A 21,185-nucleotide genomic window follows, 5' to 3' on the forward strand; every position below is an offset into this window, starting at 1 on the left:
ACAATCGATTAATATCTATGATGATCTCTATTCAGTATATTCAAAATGGCAGACAAGAGTTCTTTTTAGTTTTGTGACCTGCTAACTACCAGGTCTCAATATTTTGAGACTAACACTAGAGACTGTTTAGTGAATAGTAACTAGTCTCAAATTGAGACTTTGCCTCAAAATGTCTCAAATAGAGACTAGAGACTGGTTACAGAATCCCGCTATTAAATATATAAATATTTTTCCATCAAATAAATTTGCACACTTAAATTTGAAAATTTGACGCCAGCAATTTGTTTCAAAAGCAACCCTGCATTTCATACTGTACGTTCAATCAATATCTACGGCAAATTAATTGCATGCATTTAGGCTGAACTTTAGGCAATAATCAGAGAACGTGTATCATATAATATACGTTCTCTGTCAGCTCTGTTCACGCGCCACTGTTAAGATTTCTCCTTCTTAGCTAGCTGTGGTGAAATGCACTCATCGCATTTTGTTAGCTTTTGACAGTTCACACTCTTGTCCGTTGTTGGACCTTCTCTATAACTAATATTTACTAAGTAAATTTTTATATAATAATTAATAATAATAATACCCAATTTAAAACTATCTCATCCAACAACAGATGCTTTTGCGCAATTTTGTCTTTCTCACTCTTTTTCCTTCTCAACTTGCACATAGTTGGCAACGCTACGAAAATTTCAGCGAAAAGAGACCAGGGTGTCCCTTTCTGACTGCAAAGCTGCCGAAAATTCAGTCTTGTTTTATCGGCTGAGCGAGTGTGAACGGCGTGGCAAATGCGCGAGTAGTGCAATTTTAATTCGAATGTGCGAAGAAGAAAACTAAGAAAAGAGACCAAATTGAAGATTTTTCCTTTCATCAAGTTTAAACGAGGTAAATATGCGTTACGGCATCCAAATTCCGCTAAACCGAAAGTTTCGCACATAATTTTAATAAAATGTTGTATAAGTGTCGCTATCGAGCAGTTTGAAAAAAGTTATGTGGTGCATTTTTTTTTTCATAGTGCTGGTTACCTGTAAGTGTAGGCATCCGCCATATTGCTTTTCTTGTCTATTCGTCGTTGGGCGCACTGCTCGCTCTACCCAACTGTACGAGTACGAGTGCTGCCGCTTCTGCTGATGTTGTACGACGACGGCAATAACGAGATCGTCGAACGGCTGCCCTCATATAAATCGAGTTGAAGTGGCGTGGAAGAAAAAAGGAAATTTCTTGCTTACTGTCGCCTGCTCGCACGTAGTCTACTGCGTTGCTGGAATTTGTTAGAAAAAGAAAAAACAATAATAAAGGTGAAATATTTGTACACAAACCGCCAAAAACAAGATAGAAGAGTAAGATCAAAACAAAAGTGTTTATAATCATCATAAATTGTGCTTAATTCCATAGGAAATGAAGGCGCAAATTGTAGTTCGTGTACTTTCTATGCTAATATATGTATTAGTACATATGTGCCTAGTTCGTGTATTCGGATTTGCTCGAACAGCAATTGATTTATGCAATGGTGTGCGAACGTAGCCAATACGTAGAAAAGTGGCATAAGATATGTGAAATTAGTGAACAAGTGTATGAATGACATTGAACTCCACAAAACCAAATTAAAACTATTTTCCCCTAAATATCGGCGTTTCTTACAATCAATGACCCCCACTAGCAGGGGCTTGGTGTTACAATGCAACATGTAGAATTAGAAGAGTACCCTCAAAAATATCATGCATATGTATGTGCTTCTGTTTGTCGTACAGTGAAAAAATTGTTGCTCCTCAAAGTCATTGAACATAGCCTTTCTACAAATTTATCACTGCTCCCACATAGATATTTCCTCAATCATCTTATATTGCACTTTACTATTTCGTTCGCTATTTCTCTCGTGTGCATTCAGTGCTTCTCGCTCATTTCTACTATCTTTAATTAACATTTTTTCTTTCATCATCTATTCTCTTAAAAATAGCTTTTAAGAGGATTCATTGCACCTTAATTTCCTATCAACTTTCATATATTCATATTGTTGTCTTCGTTGTGTAAACGTCCAACGAATAGATTTATTAGCGAGTGAGAGACTACCCAACGAGTAGAGGGTAGTGCCAAGCAGCTTGCCTTTTCTCGCCCTTACATAGCGTTGCCAGAATTTTTTAGGTGGTTTTGTTTGCAACTTTTAATGCTTTTAGTCTGTTGTATGGAAGCAAGTGTGTTGAAAAAGTACGACTATGTATTTTAGTTTTTTGAAAACAGCTTTATAGCAAAAATGTAAACAAATCTCTTGGGTTGGTGAACTATGAAAGTTCCAAAATATTTTGGCGCGCAAATAGCCAATTGGGATAATATATTGAATAATAATGTAATTAATAAATGATGCTTATTTTTAACTTTATTTACAGTTTAATACATTTTAACCGCTTCGATGATGGAGGATCTGACGAAGAATATAATATTCACTACGAATGCAATAGGCGCCAATGGGCAGCCTACTACTATACAATACCAAACAGCTGATGGCACCATATTAAAACAGCCGAAAATAGAGGGACAGAAGGAGCAGCCCACATTCTATTATACTACCACAAATGTAAGTGATTTTTCACAAATAACTTTAATTTTTACTTGAGGTATAGTTTTATAACTAACAATTGTATGCTTTTGCAGGGCGGCGCCGCAACCACAGTTAATTTAGCGCAACTTACCACTGATGACAACAAAACTTGCTACATAGCGCAACCCGTTGGTGGTTACAACTACGCGCTCGTGAATGGCATGCAACTAAATCAAGGTAGCACCATCGGTATTGCCACTTTGGATGCACAGGGACGTTTGCAGATTGTAAACCAAAACAAACCAATTGCAGCAGTAAGCAGTATATATAAAATTCAAGTTAATTCATATTCATAGCGTCAATTATTCGCTAGTCTTTGCAGGCTATCTCGCCCATGCCGAATACCATCTCAAACATCAGTTTCAAATGCGATGTGTGCGGTTTAATGTTTTCACACTTGGCGCTATTGAATCACCATAAACGTATACACACGCAGGACGGTAGTGATCAACAACAGGGTCAACCGGAAACCATAGTTGTGAATGCGCAAGGATTAGTACAGACACAAAATATTATCACTGAAAATGGTCAAATGGGGCAGATACAAATTGTGGCCACCGAAGCTCTGGAACCGGCTACAACTGTATTGCAACAGCAACAGCAGCAGCAACATAACGCAGTGGTCACAAATGTCACCACGCAGAATACCGGCAACGAATTAGCCGTCAATACAAACAACATCGCTGGATTAAAATCCGTTAAACTCACACAATCAAAATGTATAACATGTGGTAATCAAATGTTGCAGCCAGCCAAACGCAAAGGACCAAAACTGGTGCGTTGCGAGGATTGTATACGTGCCGATCAAGAGATGCACGCACCGCAAGGCATCACACCCACGCAAATTTTCGTTGCACAAGATGGTGACATAAAATGTGAACTAAATGAATTTGTAACTGGCGGTAGTGCGGATTCCTCGCCAATGGACACACTTTCAGGGCAAGGTGGCATGTTGACACATCACCAGTTGCAACCAGTGCAGGTGGTTACGGCTAGTTCACCGGAGTCACATCAACAACAAAGCAGCCAACAACCACAAAATATTGCGCCGAAGCAAGAACAAACAGGCGGACAGTCAACTGCAGTCAATAATCATCCAGTGAAGAAACGCAATCAACAACAAGTGACCAAATGTCAAAAGTGCAATGGATCTGGCGTGGTGTTTGTGGGATCAGGCACGCCGGCCACCAAACAGCAGGCTGTCAATGTAAAAGCAGAGTGAGCACATATTAAAATCCTTTATATTAATAATACTATAACGATATATCGTTCTTCCACATGCAGAAACCCCAAGCCGTTTACATGCAACATTTGTGGCGGCACCTTTTCGCGTTACTCGAGTCTGTGGTCACATAAGAAACTACACAGCGGCGAAAAGAATTATAAGTGCACAATTTGTGGGCTGGCTTTTGCAAAGGCGGTCTACTTGAAAAACCACGCAAGGATACACACCGGCGAGAAGCCTTACAAGTACGTACCATTTATATTTATATACGAAGACAACAATTACTAACTTTTATTTCTTCCTTGTTTCACAGATGTCAAACATGTGGCATGCAGTTTTCGCAATCGCCACATCTCAAGAACCACGAGCGCACGCACAGCGGCGAACGGCCATATGTCTGCGAAGTTTGTGATAAAGGCTTTGCGCGCCACGCCACCTTATGGAACCACCGGCGCATACACACCGGCGAAAAACCCTATAAGTGTGACATATGCGGTTCGGCATTCTCACAGGCTGCACATTTGAAGAATCACGCAAAAGTGCACTCCGGCGAAAAACCATTCCGTTGCGATATCTGTTCGGCGGCGTTTGCCGATCGCTTTGCGCTCAAGCGGCATAGAGGCATTCATCAGAAATACGGTTAGTTAATCTTCGAATTTATGTTATCTATATTGAAGCAAAATAGTGGTGACGGTCGCTAATATGTGTATTTGCATTTGTAGGACAAACTGCACCGCGACAACCAGCGCAAACGCAGCAACAACAGTCAATGACCACCGATGGGCAAAGTGTTATGATACATAAACAGGAAATACCCGAAATGGATGACGACGCACAGCAAGAGGTGATCATATCTGGCTTATAGACAAAAGCGGCAACAGCAACAGTTGCCACAAACGCAATTATTGCTGCGCAGCGGTATCAATTACACGCGACCACCACTTCCGCTACCCCCACTTTAACGGCGACAACGACAGCGAATAACAAGTTGCAACAACAACAACCACCATCAAAAATGCAACAACAAACATCCTTGCCAACACAAACGCAACAGCAAACTGCAGTTGGTGTTACAACAACTGTAACGGCCAACATCAACAGTCAACAGCATCAGATAACACAACTTCAAACGCAACCGCAACAACAACAACAGCCACAAACTCAAACACACATGAGTCAACAGCACTACACTACCACATATTTGCATGATACCAATAACACGGCTACAGGTGCAACAACAATAGCGCGTCCACCAATGCAAACTGTCAGCTACTATTATCAGCAGCACACGGCAACAGGTGAAATAATTGTTGCTGCTACCCCCGCGCCCCTAACACCCTCTACTTCGGGCAATGTGTATCCACATGCTTAGAGGAGTTACTTGGCTTAGGGCCGTCAAAGGCGCTTGGACTCTTATAGTAGTTGTTGTTGCCTTCATTTTATTGTTGTTTTTTATGACGTCGTTGCAATAGTAGGTTTCACATGTGCTTGAGGCACACATGCAATCTACAGTTTGAATTTTTTTGCAGTGCAGCACACTTTTCCAACTCCTTTACATATTAGTGTTTCTTACTAAAATCGATTGGATACTTGTAATTACCGAATATTTAATATTTGTAACTGCACTTGTTCTGTGTGCACCGTTTGTGTTTCGGCCTTGTCTAAAACACTTTTGCGCTAGTGATTTTACTTGGTTTCATGTGCCAATTCAATTATATTAGGAACGGTTTAATTGATTACTAAGCGTCTCGAGGTTGCAAGAAATCGTCACTACTGCTATTATGCTAAGAAAAATTGCTGCAACTCTTCCAAGTAAACTTTGTTGGTTCGCCTATATTCATTCGAACACTTTTATAGTCTCGGTTAATATTCCCACTGACTTCCAACCGTTTTCTTCGCGTTGTGTAATTTTATCTTACTGCTCAACAATATTGCGACCGGATCAGCGTGAATAGTTGATTACGTTTATTTTAATTTTATATATACATACATATATATTTTAAGTGTACACATAAATAATTATTATATATCTATTAATTAGTCTAAACAAATACAATTTTTTAAATTATGAATACATACCAATAATAAATTAAAAAATTATTATAAAAAATCAAATTTAAAAATGCAATATTCGCACCTATGGCGTGTTCGAGTGTGACGTTTTCGTATAAAATTAATATTAGAATTTAGTCATCGCATAAAGGAAAAAAATTAATATACAGTTGTATATTAGTGAAAAATGTTGCACGAATATATGGGCATAAATAAATATATTTAAAATGATATTAATATTAGCGATTTAATACTTAAATAAGCTAATTGAAATCAAAAATACGTATGAAACAATAAAAGTGAATTTTTAGAAAATAAATAAAAAAGTCGAATTTTTTTACAAAGAATATTTAAAATTTTTTCGGTACAAATTAAACAAACAGGAAAAAAATATTTTTTTAGTGAAATTTAACAAATAAACCAAAAAAAGAATATTTTGTAGCGAAAAAAATAGAAAATTATATTTTTTGTTCCGAATTGTTGTGAATTGAGACAAAAGAATATAATTTTTTTGTTATTCTTCTTTTCAATTTTTTTTTTTATTTTTTAAATCATTTATATTTTTATTGTACGAAACTACAATATTACAAATTTTTCGCTCCAACACTATATTATTTCCCTGCCCAAAACAATAATCAGAATAATTAATTTCACTTTCGAGAAGCTAAAAATAAACTAAGCCATAGCTTCAATGGTGGTTCTAATTTTTTATTTCTTATTTTTTTTAATTTTGTTTTATTTTTTTTTTTTTTTTTTTTTTTTTTTTTATTTTTTTTATTTTTTTTTTTTTATTTTTTTTTTTTTTTTTTTTTTTTTTTTAATTTTTTTTTTTTTTTTTAAATTTATTTTATTTTTTTTATTGTACGATTTACAATTTTCTTATTTTTCGCTTCATATTTTTTTGCCCAAAACAATTTTTTTAATTTTTCATTTTCGAGAAGCTTAATTTTTATTTTTTTTTTTTTTTTATTTTTTATTTTTATTTTTTTTTTTTTTATTTTTTTTATTTTTTTTATTTTTTTATTTTTTTTTTTTATTTTTTTTTTTTTTTTTAAATTTTTTTTTTTTTTTTTTTTTTTTTTTTTTTTATTTTTTTTTTTTTTTTTTTTTTTTTTTTTTTTTTTTTTTTTTTTTTTTTTTTTTTTTTTTTTTTTTTTTTTTTTTTTTTTTTTTTTTTTTTTTTTTTAATTTTTTTTTTTTTTTTTTTTTTTTTTTTTTTTTTTTTTTTTTTTTTTTTTTTTTTTTTATTTTTTTTTTTTTTTTTTTTTTTTTTTTTTTTTTTTTTTTTTTTTTTTGTCTGTCAGCAAACCTTTTGTTATTCCTAAAAATTTAATTTCAAACATTCCAATCGATAAAAATTTGTTTTTTGAGTGATAACTGCACACGAAAATACTGCAAATCACACAAAATCATCAAACTGAAAAAAGGAATTCATGAGAAAAATAAAAAAATATATATATAAAACACATTTACTGTTGGATGGTTTCGATGACAAGTAACCCGAACCCTACCACCTAAGCAGACATTAAATAACCGCTACAACAACATCAACCAGAAAATAGAAGATTTTTGTGATTATGGATTAAAATTATATTTTCATATGTACTATATATTTTTATAAATTATTATTTTTTATATAAAAACAATAAGAGAAGGCACGCTCCGAAGTATCGCAACCTGTATATACTGACTCATGATAACTGAAATTTAAATCAAAATTGCATATTCATGTGTATTTTTGCTTTCATTACTTTTAATAACCTCAAATATTATTATAATTTTTTATATATTCCAAATTTTTAACCTTCACACAAATTGTTTTTATTCATTTCATTGTTATTTATTGATAACTTTTATTCAAAGTATTGCAGCTATTTTAAAAAATATTAATTTTTAAAAACTAATTTTAATTTTTAAAACATTTTTTATTTTTCTTCTCTCTTTTCTTTTTTCATTTCTTTTCATTTTTCATTTTTATTATTCATGTTCCTTTTTTATTTCCTAAATATTAACAATTTTTAGCAATTTTGATTTATTTACTGCAATGGCTTATATTACATAACCTCAAATAACGCTTTCGCAAATAAGCTTGCAGTGCTAGTAAGTATTTGGAACTTTTGCACTTTTGATTTGTTTAATGCTAAAAATATGTTTATTTTTTCCAGTCTGGTAAGAAAATCAGAATAATTATGCCCTAGAATATATTGATAATACATACTTATATTAAGTTCATCGAGATACCACTCTACAAAAAATGGTGAGTACAAAAGGAATTTTTTAATTTACCGCCACGAAGACAATAAAAAGCAAAAAAAGAGTCCTAAGTTAAGTTATTAAGTTTTCCATTAAAGTTTTTAATATTCAGAAGGTAGCGTCGGAGACTCTACAAAGTACATATATGTATGTATATACGTGACGAACTGAGTTCATTTAGCCATGTTCTTTGTGATAAAGTACCCGGAAATTGTAAATAAAACGCAAAATATTTTAGTTATTCATCAATATTTATTTTGTCGTCTTCAAAGTAATCCCCACCAGATTTAGTACACTTATGCCAATGATTTTTCCAATCCTCGAAACACTGTTCATAAACACTTTTCTTCACGAACGTGGTCTTACCTCTTCGATCGACTGCCAACGGTTTCCACGGAGCGGCAATTTCAGTTTGGAGGCCTCAATACGGCCGAACAGAACTCCTCATTGACCGTCTGTTTCTCCGGAACAAATTCGTGATGCACTAAAACACGAAATTCTTTGTTTGATATTTTTATCGATTGCAAAAATCGAAACGCACTACTGAGGAGTACTAGTATATAGACTGATCAATAAAAATCCAACCGGCCAATCTATCAGATGTATTATAGAAACTAAGAGAACATTTTTAAAATCAAGCTTGGCCTACACCTGAAGGTATTTCGCCGGCTTTGATCCTGGCAAGTCGCAAGAGTATGAAATGTTTCGTTACACCCGAATTTAGGCCTTCCTTACTTGGTTTTAACTTTTTATATTTTTGTTTTAATATGTTTTTTTACTTTTTATAAATATATATTTTTAATTTTTATAGGTTTTTTTTTAATTTTAATAATTGAATATTTAAAAAAATTATTTTTTCTTCGTTAGATGTTTTCCATTCTTTTGTTTTCATTTAATTTTAAATATTTTTGTACACTTATAAATATATTTTTTTAACTTTACAAAAAAACATAATTTTTAATTTTTTATATGTTTCTTTTTAATTTATTTATATTTTTTATAAATTTTTTATATTATTATTTTTATATTTCGTTAAATCTTTACGACATCTATCTGACTGATTTTATTTTATCTTTTTTTAGTTTTTAATGTTTTTTTTAGTTTTTAATAAATATATATTTTGTTTATTTTTATAAATATGTAAATATTTTTGTATTTCTTTTTTTAATTTTTTCGCCTTTATTATTTGCTTTTCTAATACATATACATTTATATATATATTTTTTTTATTTTTTTAATATGTTTTTTTACTCGCATAAATATATGTACATACATACATATGTACCTATATAAATTCTTTTATTTCATTAATATTTTTTTTAATTTTTTATATATTTTTATTTAAATTTTTTTGTTTATTTTATAATTTTTCTCCATATTTTTTAAATCTTTACGTCACCCATCTGACTGTTTCAGTCGGGCATGATTTCCACGAGTAATTCCTATAAAGCTTTTTTGTGCGGGTTGACTAAGTTCGATTTATGCACTGTTCGGATTCAGGCCCCCTTTCCAACAACTGTGCGTCAGTTATCATATCCTCCTTCCCTTAAAAACATTTATTTTATTAATCACTTTGCTTACCGTTTCTTGGCGCCAAGTTGAAAATAATTGTGAGAATGCACTTTTTTGGCATAATTTATTAAATAATTTACTTACAAATTTAGTTTATAATTATAATAATAATGTCATCAATAAATGTTAATTTTTGTTATTGGAAATTATTTATGTTATTTAACCAGCACACTTATTTATTAGCTACACCACAAAAACAAAATTAGTGCTAAAGACAATAGTTACGCTTAATAAACTTTAAAAGTGTTTTGTTTTTTCTTTTTCTTTTTTGTTTTTGTTGTTTGCTTAAAATGTACTTAAGTAAATAAATTTAATAATTTTAAAAAATTTTACTAATTAGGAATAAATTTTGTTACAGTTTCATTTTGTTCAATGTCAGTGTATGCAACTATGCATGTAGATGTTTGTGTATATGTGTGTGTGATTGAAACGAATTCACGAAATAAGGCCATTAGCTGCTTAAAATTACTTTAAATGTTATTATTTTCACTTTCTTTTTTTTTTGTTTTTGGTTTTAATATTTCTCATATACTTAATTACTAGTTTAAATGTCGGCTTAGTCATTAGTTAGTCGTAATGGGAAAGCATGAGTATGAGTTTAGTTATAGCAAGGCGTTTTAATTGCAACGCAACATAGAAATATGCCGCCAATGTTCGGTCGCTCCACTTTCTGCTGCTTAAGCGTCGAAATGTTAGAATTTATTTTAATTACTCACTAAGTCTCTGTTTATAATGGTTTCTGCTTATTGCATACAATGAATTTTTACGTTATCCTAACGCTTCTAAACAGTCATCTCCATTGCTTTGTTGTCGCCACTAATCGGTGCCCAATTTCTTTATTCCTTCAAGTACTCAACTTTTGATTTAACAATTTCTATATATGTATATATACTTTCAGGGATATTTTAACTTAGCTCTGTTTTCTATATCTTTTGGTTCGCTTTACATTACTTGGTATTCAATGGAAGCTTAAGGATATACATTCACTGAGGAGTATGTATGTTATTTAACGTTCAAGATTTTTTTGTAATTTATTGATTGCGAACCCCTGAAAATTCATAACTTTTGTTTTGTTTTTTTTTAAATTTTTTTCCTATAATTTTTGTTCCGAATTTTATTTTTATATTTTCCTTAATCCAATTGTGAGACTTTTTTCAAGCGTCTCGTTTCAATACTTCTTTTATTTTGGTAGCCAAATGCTTATGATGTTTCTTATTACAGGGGTTATATCCACTTGTGAATTTCAAAAAATCTAGTTTTTTTTTGCTTATTTATCGAATGTACATAATTGAAAATATTTTCCAACAACTTGAAGCTGATCGGGTTCGTTGATTTAAAAATATTTTCTGAAAATTTAAAGTTAATCTGCCAAAGAGTTTTGAAGATGTGAGCGTATTTCTAATCGCTCCCAAAACTTTAAACGCGTTTTTCTGCTTTCCGAGCCCGTAAGACATACTTCTCCGAAACGGTTGGGCAGTCTTGAGATTTCTATACGGTCTTCTTCAATATATTTGTCAGATAAGGATAGAGAGAAGAAGATTTTTCATAATAATTTCGATAATTTTGAATATAAAATCTTCCTCTACCGCCAGGCAACTTTTCCTTTGGTACTTGTTGAAGCGGCTATTAACGATAGGCACTGCTTTTTCGACGGGGTCGGAGATGGGCAGAAGAGTGTTAAATGAATGGGGTACTAGACCCCCCTTAGGAGGTTAGGTCCCTCTTGGATTAGTATCGAAAACATCCAACAATAGGCCCAGGAAACGTATTTTTCGTCGAGATCATACGATATTCAGAAGGGTGTTAGATGAACGGGTTACCTGGGCATGCAAAGCGATGGTTAGAGTGATGTATGATATATTTAGTATGTCCAGGTCGATTCTGGATAGGTAGGAGTTTAACCTGCTACAGTTTCCAGAACGAATTTCTGCAAGGCTTACTCTAAATTCTCGTAGCAACTCAAGCTCTTCGGAGATGGTTTTACTCCAAGTTCGCCATTCACTGACGGCGATCGGTGAAGGTGTTGAATGCTCCACTTTAAATGGTGGTTGGGGCGTGTCTAAAGTTGGTTGCGTTCGCAGACTGGTTGGCGTATAGTCATGTCGTCGACGTAATCTAGGAAATATCGTTTGATGTTTCTTGGATGCGGTTCCGCTTCAAGCAGAGATGGCTTCTGAGAAAACATTCCATTAGCAACTGATTGAAGAGAAGATCATTATGTTTCTTGACCGGAAGCATGCTGTAAATGTTCAACTGGAGACATCAAGAGGCATCGAGTAAACGATCTGCAGTATTTTGATACGTCGGAACCTTCTTCATCTGCATTTCACTACATCCAGATGATCATATCGGTGCGGGGAAGTTTATGAACGGCCTGCCGATTGCCTTGTGTGTTGCCAACAACATTTCTTTGCATTTTCCCCAGCAGTTGCCCGTTAGCGACTAGAGGATTTTATTGTGACTCTGTTCTTTGGATTGGCAGTAATAACGTTCGTATGAGGAGTGATGGAGATCCTCTTGGAGACCGATTAAAGTACATGAATTAAGTACATCATATCAAATTATTTTAAATTTCAAATCATTGATTAAAATCAATTTCTATCTTGGAGAATTCTAAATTGATTTATATCTCTGAAAACCCTGAAATCAATCTGATATTTCTATTGATCGTAGTTTCTATTTAGAATCGTGACAACGTCTTAAGCATGAATTGAAGTAATCTTTAAGTGCTGGTAATGTTGAAACGCCTGTCTTTGACTAGCTTATATTCAATATCTATCTCCTTTCAACACTTTTAACCATCATCGTTTTTTGATTATTTACATTGATCCCATAATGGGTAAACCAAGTCTTCATGGTAGTATAGCTTGGATTCTCATTATGAAAATCTGTTTCTTGAAGTAATTATTTTGATTACTATCAGAACTTTTTTCATCTTCTTAAGAAGCAGATGCTTCTTACGAGTGTTGTTGGTAGTTACAGTGTTGTACTTTAGTCATTCACTTATGCAGGGATTACGTTTAGGATACTATTACATCCAAGTGATTGGAAAATGTTATAAGGCTTTGGGGTTTTAGAACTTTGAAAAATTTCAAAGCGTAAATACTATAATTTCAACCATTTTTGAAATGTTTCCTTCGTAATCGTTTAAATGGTTCAATTTCATGAACTACCCGTTATATTTCAGTAAGTTAACAAAACAGTAATCCATTGAACCTTCAAATTTATTAATAAAATATTTTAATGGCAATTATACGGCATTTGTATAATTGTTTAAAATATGTAGTCTTTATAAACTTTCGTGATAGTGGATGGTAACTAATAACTAAGAGTTTGGAATTTGAAAGAGGGATCCATAAGAACGTTTTTCGAAAACAGCGATTTTGGAATTTGAAGAAGGAATACTACGATTTTCGAGAACTGGATTTTGGCATAAGAAAGATGAGTTCATAGAATCCTTCATTTTTCGAAATCTGGGATTTTGGAAGTTGAAGAAGGAATTCCTAGAATTCTATGTTTTTCGAAAACTGCGAGTTTGGAGGAGGAGATCCAAGGATTCTCCGTTTTTCGATTGCTGGGATTTATGAATTTGGAGGAGAAGTTTTATAATTCTACGTTTTCGAAAACTAAGATTTGAAAATTTAAAGAAAAGTTTCATAAAATTCAACAGTTTTTCAAATAGTGGGATTAAAAAAGGAATCCATAGGTTTCTATGTTTTTCGAAAACTGCGATTTTGGAATGTGAGAAGTAATTCATAAAATTCTACGTTTTCCGAAAACTGCGATTTTAAAATTGGAAGGAGAACTTCATCGAATATTCCTTTTTTCGAAAAATGTGATTCGGAAGTTAAAAAAAAAAATAATTCCTTGAATTATTTGTTCTTCAAAAACTGGGATTTTGAATTTTAAGAAAGGAATTAATAGTGCTCCTTATTTCTCGAAAATTGGAGTTTTAAAATTTAAATAAGGAATTCATGGAATTCTAAGTCTATGTTTTTCGAAAACTGGTATTTTGAAATTTATGAAAGGAATTCACAGAATTTCACGTATCTCGAAAACTGGGTTTTGGGAATTTGAAGGAGGAATTCATGATTTTACGTTTTTTTTTTTTAACTGGGGTCTTGGAATTTGAGAGTGGAACTCATAGGGGCCTTTTGATGTCAGCACTAAACCCTCATCGTGACTTAATTCGGCTTAAACTTGACTTTTTGTTGTTCATGGAAATACAAATCTTCATCCCTTTTGGAAAATTAAGCAGTGTTCTGACAATTTACTTTAAAATTTTTTTTCTTAGTTGTTTTCAAAACGCTAAACCTTAAACTCGATTGAATGTTTTATTAATTCTCGCTGTTAGGTTGTATAAGCTGTCATGTTTTAGGTTAGATTTACGTACACGAAGAAACGGAAAGTAGGTTGTTTAACCATCTCTTACTTGATCAGATTCTGGTTTCGGATGTAATGTTGGGTATAACACTGTTTCATGATTGAAATCTAAGTTTTTTAGTAAAAAATTAATAAGTGATTTTAATAGGTTTTATAAGCCTTACAATTTGTTCTGTTCGTTCGTAATAACCCTGGATGAAAGCGATTTGCTATGCAAGGTCAAAGACGTTATGCTCCGAGGCCTAATATTTTTAACGAAGTACTATCTTTCTTTCTTTTGAAGTTTCAAGCTCCTTCGAAATCCCTGTAATCCGAGTAATGCAAGCTATTTGCTATAAAGGTTCAACGGTGAATGATCCGAGACCTAATTTTTTAACGTACCACCACTTTTTCTTTAGAAACTTTTAGTGTCTTGAAATTTCGAACTTTTTTTTTGCAATCGGAGTTATTTAATACATCAGTCCTGATTAAGAAATGTGTAACAGATATTTAAGACATCTATTTTTGTTACTCTTCTTCCCATATCTCTCCCATTCAACTCTACAATGTCTCGTTATTGGCTTGCTTGCGAATAAAATGTTTGTATTATCTCATAATCACCCATGACTTCTCGACTTATTTTTTACACTTTTTTAACACTAAGAAAGCTCATAACATAAATATTATCTAGCTAAATACGAATATGAAGAAGTATTGTTGTACTTGTATGTATGTTTATGCATAAATATTAGACGATTTCCGAAAATTAGCATGATATGAGCGAAATGTGGAAGATTTCCCGATTATACTTCTAAAGAGGCTTTGTATGTATAAAGTTCATGTTATGTTGTAGTATGCGGTGTGTGGTATCTAAATACGAGTTCGGTATGCGTTCCTTTAAATGTGGCTAAGAGAGGAAGCTTCTTTTGTTCGTTAGTCAGGCTATAAGAGAGATTGATTATAAGACTATATGCATGTTTTGTGTATATTAGTATGTATAGCTATTAATATAACTGACTTAAAACTACATAAGCTGCGTTCCTATATCCGATACGACCTTGAAGCAAACGACACACCCTCTACATGCGTGTACTTTCCAGCGTCAAAGAGCCGGCGGCACCATCCGCGCTTGCGGACATCAATAAGAGGTCCGACGCCGTCGAACCGGTCGAGCCTGTCGACGAAGAGCGTTTCTTGGTACCACTACGACCGTTGCTTTTTAAAAATCAACTTGTAGAACGTGTGAGTAGCTCGTCGTCATCCAGTTGTGCCAACGCAGCCGGTGAGCCCACATCGATGGTGGTCACACGATTGCCGCCATCCGATGCCGATGGCAACTTGATGACATCGCTGTCGGACGTATGTACTGGCATAATGATGCAGACGAAGCTTTTGCCGGTTTGTGAGTCGCGCGGATGCAATGTTACCGGATTGAATTTATCCGTTTGTCCATCGGTGAAGGTTTGTAGGCGTTGATAAATTTCCGGATAATGTTTGCGTAATAGCACACCACGTCGTGACAAGATATCCAAGATATTGGAGAGTATGAGTTCGCCCTGACCGTTATTCGAACGTAAACTTGGATTGAATGTGAGTATGAGTATCTCGGTGGTGGGTTCCGGCACGGCAACCACTGTTAACGGCTGCAGTTGTTGTTGTAGTTGTAGGGCCTGATGTTGTTGCTCCAATTCAGCTAGGATGCTCTTGCAGAGTTTCAGTTTGGCACAACGCGAGACCAGCTGGCGTTCCCAGCGTACTGGCGCCTGTCCCATGCCCGGCGCTTCGCTGACCACACATATGGCCACATAGATGAGCATCTTGGAGTCCGGCTTGTATTCGGTGCTTAGCTTCAGCAATTCCGAGTACAGCTCGAGACCCATTTCGGCGGGCATCAGATCGGGCCAACGCACATAGGACGCCTCGCCCATACACTGAAAGCCGTGCTTGATGAAACTCTCAGCCGCCTCGGCGGAACGGAAGAGCACCCGCACAACGCCGCGCCCCTGCGACAGGAAGCCCTTGCGCGCTAACAAACTGAGATGGCGCTGCGAATCGACATCATCCTTACACGTGGCTAACACTTGGCGGCACAAATTCGACGCGCGTGAGTGTAGACATGCTTTGCGGTGCTTCTCCCAGTGGGCGCGCCGACATTCACGCGAACAATATAGATGGGTACAATTGTGGCATGACTTGTAATACTTTTTGGCGTCTGCGGGTGTGGCGCTACGATCGCACTTGGTGTTGCGGCACTTGATCTGCAGCTCGGATGTGGTCTTATTATTGGACTCGGAACTGTCGCCGAGCGAGACACGGCGCGTCGACAGTGTGGCGTTCCCGGCGCCGATGACGCCGCTGCCACCTCCAACGCCACCGCCACTGCCGCCGGCGGCTGACGAGTGGTGGCTGTTGACGCTGGCGTCTTGGTAGTACCCGGCAACGTTGGTGTGCTGCGTCGTTGCGCCGATGCTGTTGCCGGTTGACGAATTGGTTTTGGCATTTTGTTGTTGCTGTTGGTGTTGCAGCTGTTGTTGTTTTTGTTGTTGCGGTGCATCGCCCTCACTGCGCCGGCGCAAACGTTGCTGTTCGGCCTGTAGTTGTGCTAGTAGTAGTTGTTGTTGGGATTGCTGTAGTTGCGTCTGGGATTGGGGAATTTGTGGTGGTTGTTGCTGCTGCGGCATATGACGGAATGTTACCAGGGACTGACTAGCTGAATCGCCTGCGAATGAGAAGAGAATGTGCGTGGTTTGAGGCAATAGTTGATTGTTAATTCTTTCTTTAACAACGTAAACATTTGCTAACTAACTTCTAATGCAGTACACAACGTCTAGGCATTCCCAACGAAAGTATCAAACAAAAAAGTTTTTAAAAGCACATGTTCACAGGAGTTCTTTTTTAACGCGGAGGAATGAGTTGAGCATGCTTGGAAGGATTCAGCCGTACTACTTGCTTCATAGCGTTCGCTATTTTCTTTGGCAATATCTCTCTTCGAGAACAAGAATTTTTGAAAAACCAAAATAAAACAGATTTTTAAAATTTTTGCGAAATTCTGCCGATACTTTTTCTTACAAAATATGTGTAACCTGATTTAAATACATCTTTGTTAAGCTTCCCTAATTTCATTTTGAATATGATTTTAGTTTTCCTAATTGGCTTATTGCTTACCAAACCACAATCTTATCATCTATCGGCTTTAGATTCTGAAGTTGCAATGTCAAAAAAGTAGGGGATAAAGGCAAAAAATAAATAAAATGTAAGCTAGAAAGCGGCCTTACAAAGAACTCATCGCTAACTGAAAAGCGATTTTTGTTTTTTTTTTTTCTTCTTGAATGGAAATTATGTGAGAAATATAATTACACTAATATATCTATTCAATCATTTTAGAAGCGTTGATTTTAAATTTTTATCTGTAAAATTTGTCGCCAGATGATAAGCTTATAGCTGAAATATAAGAGAACACAGCCGTATATACTAAAATTTTAATGATGAGAGTATACCATCTACTTTTAATGTGTTGAAGAATTCTTTCTCACAAATGCATTTTTTCCTTTTGTAAATAATTTCGCGAACAAAATAATAATCTGAAATATTTACAGATTCATTGGCATATAAAAAAAATAATAATACTGTTAAGTGGAACATTTTTATACTCTCGCAACATGTTACTCTATAGTTCATTCTACTGTGGGCAAAAAGTAGTCAGACTTTTTCTAGGTTGGGATGACTGTCAGTGACATCTTTGCCAAATGTCACATCCACCACAATCGACGATTAACACTCAGAGATTTCACCACAAAATTTTGCTCGATAACACTCACTTTTGGTTGAATCAGTTTATTTATTTATTGAAGGATCGTACGACTTAACAGCTCTGGACTATTGATTATGGGTTATGGAAGTCGCTTGTCTATGCAGATAAGCCCCTCGATATTTAATCAAGCAATCTGCGGCCCGAAATAGTTCTTAAAACATATTGGCAAACCCTTATCTTTATAATAAATCAATATTCGGCGCCAAAACATTAAATCTATTTTTTTATTTCTCCTTAAAATATAATGATTTTCGTTATTCCAGCAGACTTACGCTCAATATGTGGTTCAAAATGTGTAATATTTTAATGAAAATGAGCGGACACGTTTTTTTAAAGATTTTGTGGTTTAGCGGCGAATTGGTATGGAAGACCTTGGTTTAAACCGCATTTTTCTAAAATAATGAATTCCTATCCAGTTGTTGACTTTTTTCTTCTTCTCTTAATCTCTTCGATTGAGTTTAAATTACATTAATCTTATTTGAAACTGATTTTAGTAAAATTTTCGTTGACACGAAGTGAAATAAAAAATATGTAAAATAAAACTAACTGTGTTTCAAGGAAAAAAAATACTTTATTTTGCGAATTTTTTTCTTAAATATAGATTGAGTAATTTTATTTGGACTAATTGTGCATTTTCACAATATAGTGTAATTTTCGTCGAATAATCAATACTGATTTCTTTCGCAAAATTTAAAGCTTTCCACAGCTGAAAGTATTTCCTTGGTTTTGATCCTTCCAATTTGCGAGAGTATAAAATGTTCGATTACACCCGAACTTAGCTCTTCCTTACTTCTTATTAAATAGCCCAATCAATCATTGGTGCCTTTATTTTCCTGTATGAGTATAATAAATATTGAATAATTGAGTAAAAGAAAATAAAAATAAATAATAAAAGAGGGTTTATAAATAAATATAAATGTTTTGAGGCTAACTAGTAGGAAGAGAAACCAAAAATGTAAAGGCTTCATGATTGGTTTTGGCTTTTCTGAATCTGTTCAATAAAAGTCCTCCCTAAGTTCTTTGATTTAACGCTATGAGTTCCCTTTGGAGAACTTATTTTTACTATGTTTTTTTATTAGAAGTAAACTCGTTCTTCGCTTTATGTTTTTTTTATATTTTTTGTTTTTAATGTGGAACTAAAACATATATATAATACAAAATACTAAATAAAAGAATATTGATAAAGAAATGAATTTTACGAAAATTAATAATATTAAATATATAAAATACCTTGAAATTTTTTAAAAGTATTTTCCAAACAATAGCAATATAATACTGATTTATAAATCCAAATATTATATAGTATATATCAGCTCTTAACATATATATCGAAACACAACAATAACGAATCGTAAATAATTATATATTAAAAAATGTCAATAATTATCGAATTTGGTTGAATTTACAAGTAAAACTATATATATTATTTCAAAACTCTAACTATTAACTTGATTCTGCACAATCACAAGTACATATCAATTGATACGATTGTGAGCCGCAGTGCTGATGTGGCTGCGCTTAAATGTCTATATATATTTTACTATATACGATTACGAATACGAATACGAGTATGTAGTAGTTACATATGTTTGTATGTACGAGTATATTTTTGTGATGGAAGAAAACTTACAGGTTCATACCTGTCGTCGTGGACCTAGCGTATGGATCACTTGTGGCGGCGGGCCCCGCGTTGACGTTGACGCCGACGCCGACGCTAGCGCCAAGAGCTGCACCCGCAACCGCACCAGCGCCCACGTTCACGCCCTGCACTCCACCACTGGACGACGCTGACGACGATGGCAGTCCTAATAGTGAGGCTAAGACATCTTCTAGCGAAGCGGTGCTCAACGAGCGTTCTGGCGCTAAATTTCAGAATTTCGATGCAATTTTTGTATTTTTTTTGTGTTTTTTTTTATTGCGAGCAATGTTTTCAAGTGAGTGTTTTTTTGTATTTTTTTTTACAATTTTACGGATGAAAAGGTGGGGAAATTCGGTAGTTTGGTTAGGTTTTGGCAATTTTGTACATATTTCGGCATATATGCATGTATGTAGCATTGTTGACCGCCATTGATTGTTGATGGATTTGAAAGATTTTGTTTTTTTGGTGGGAATTTCAGTTTAGTTAGCATTAGTAATGTTGGTGTGGTAAAAAACAAGAAAAAAGAAACGAGAATATAAAACGCATATATATTTTAATTGTTTTTGTAAAACGCTTTGCTTTAGCCTAAGATATGTTTACTTAATTAAATGCTAATAAAAATAGCTATACTGCCAACCATAAGTCTTAGAAAAATTATACAAAATATCAGTAACACATGGTATACAGCCTGTCTCTCGATAATGACTGCTACTAATGAGGTCTAAATGCCTGACACATTACGCAATTTACTTATGATTTAGTAAGAGCTTTGGGTAACGAAGCAAATTTTATTGTTTACATTAAGTTTTTAGCGGTCTAAAATCGCAAGTATATACGTGAGGAAGAAAGGAAGCGTTTAGTGGGTGGTAGTAGTTCGGAGCGTGGAAAGGGTGTTTCAAGGAGAGTGGCACAGAAATTTTCTACGATTTTTAGTTGCAATTAATAGCTACTGTTAGGTTATGTGATGGATGAATAATAGTATATACTAGAAGTTATAGAAAGAGACTATGGTATAGATATATGTATATAGTGCATTTTGAAAATACTAGATAACAAATAACTTAGTATTAATTTTCTAAGATGTTTGCCAATGGAATGTTGAAAAGTGTTTAAAAAAGTAATTTTAATTAATTTGGAGTTAACATAAAGGGTATTCAAAAGATTTATGAAATAAAACTATAGTTTGAGGTCCTCGGTTTAGCAATTTTCGTCTACCCTTCTGTCTATTCGTCTGTCTGCAAATACGTGAACTAGTTCTTCACTTTTTGATCTATCGAACTGAAATTTTTCATATGCATTTTCTCCTCAAGAAACATTGTCGAAACTGCCGACATAGAAAATAGCTGTCATACAAACTAAACGATAAGTTAGAATAGTCCTTTGTGAAGCCATTAAAAAGAGGAACTCCGGTTTTCGAACTTGTAAATTAGCAAAACACTTAGTAGCCAGTACAAATTTGCACAGGCGTTTAGTTTCCATTCCCGCCAGTTCTGTGGGATGTCGGAATGTATGCACTCAGATCAGTTTGACTTCCTGATCGTGGGACAGCCTTACAGCATGGACGCCAATAGCCCGTTAAAAGCCCAAAAACTAAGGAGATGCTAGCCTTACTGAGGGTAAATAGATCACTAGATCTCTTACGATCGATTTTGGGCCAAAAGGCTTTTGCGACGGC

At 34.3% G+C, this 21,185-nt stretch overlaps 2 protein-coding genes and 1 long non-coding RNA gene across 17 annotated transcripts in view; 1 reads left to right on the forward strand and 2 right to left on the reverse strand.

Annotated features, from left to right (window-relative positions):
• The first annotated feature begins 623 nt into the window (after nucleotides 1-623).
• On the forward strand, nucleotides 624-5,895 carry LOC126752149 (zinc finger protein 420). 3 transcript variants are annotated; one of them, XM_050462747.1, is made up of 7 exons: nucleotides 624-885; nucleotides 2,385-2,572; nucleotides 2,650-2,850; nucleotides 2,910-3,814; nucleotides 3,881-4,066; nucleotides 4,135-4,460; nucleotides 4,544-5,895. In XM_050462747.1, the coding sequence occupies exons 2-7, from the start codon at nucleotides 2,408-2,410 to the stop codon at nucleotides 4,684-4,686; spliced, it is 1,926 nt and encodes a 641-aa protein (XP_050318704.1). In that variant the 5' UTR covers nucleotides 624-885; nucleotides 2,385-2,407; the 3' UTR covers nucleotides 4,687-5,895. The 3 variants fall into 3 exon arrangements, with proteins under 3 accessions (XP_050318704.1, XP_050318706.1, XP_050318705.1); XM_050462749.1 differs by lacking the exon at nucleotides 624-885 and adding an exon at nucleotides 1,200-1,298; XM_050462748.1 differs by lacking the exon at nucleotides 624-885 and adding an exon at nucleotides 1,249-1,340.
• On the reverse strand, nucleotides 820-1,932 carry LOC126752160 (uncharacterized). 2 transcript variants are annotated; one of them, XR_007665965.1, is made up of 3 exons: nucleotides 1,642-1,932; nucleotides 1,026-1,261; nucleotides 820-915 (listed from the first exon to the last, which is right to left on the reverse strand). It is a non-coding gene; the product is annotated as an uncharacterized LOC126752160 (long non-coding RNA). The 2 variants fall into 2 exon arrangements; XR_007665966.1 differs by lacking the exon at nucleotides 1,642-1,932 and adding an exon at nucleotides 1,320-1,504.
• Nucleotides 5,896-10,216: 4,321 nt separating the features above from the next.
• The window catches only part of LOC126752139 (serine-rich adhesin for platelets), a 226,881-nt gene continuing 215,912 nt past the window's right edge, over nucleotides 10,217-21,185 (reverse strand). For 8 of the 12 annotated variants that reach the window (XM_050462719.1, XM_050462720.1, XM_050462722.1 and 5 more), the window contains 2 exons: nucleotides 19,512-19,733; nucleotides 10,217-16,779 (listed from right to left, as the gene is read on the reverse strand). In XM_050462719.1, the coding sequence (XP_050318676.1) occupies nucleotides 15,287-16,779; nucleotides 19,512-19,733 (1,715 nt within the window). In that variant the 3' untranslated portion in view covers nucleotides 10,217-15,286. Of the gene's footprint in view, nucleotides 16,780-18,459; nucleotides 18,705-19,501; nucleotides 19,734-21,185 lie in introns of those variants that run through there. The other 4 variants (XM_050462725.1, XM_050462727.1, XM_050462724.1 and 1 more) reach the window with 4 other exon arrangements.

This window comes from Bactrocera neohumeralis, chromosome 3 (assembly GCF_024586455.1).
Source record: "Bactrocera neohumeralis isolate Rockhampton chromosome 3, APGP_CSIRO_Bneo_wtdbg2-racon-allhic-juicebox.fasta_v2, whole genome shotgun sequence".
In the NCBI taxonomy this organism is placed as follows: domain Eukaryota; kingdom Metazoa; phylum Arthropoda; class Insecta; order Diptera; family Tephritidae; genus Bactrocera; species Bactrocera neohumeralis.

Coding starts and splice junctions, on each gene's coding strand:
- LOC126752149 (XM_050462747.1), top strand. CDS start 2,408: ATGATGGAGGATCTGACGAAGAATATAATATTCACTACGAATGCAATA. Junction 2,573..2,649: donor TCTATTATACTACCACAAAT/GTAAGTGATTTT, acceptor ATGCTTTTGCAG/GGCGGCGCCGCAACCACAGT. Junction 3,815..3,880: donor GCTGTCAATGTAAAAGCAGA/GTGAGCACATAT, acceptor TTCCACATGCAG/AAACCCCAAGCCGTTTACAT.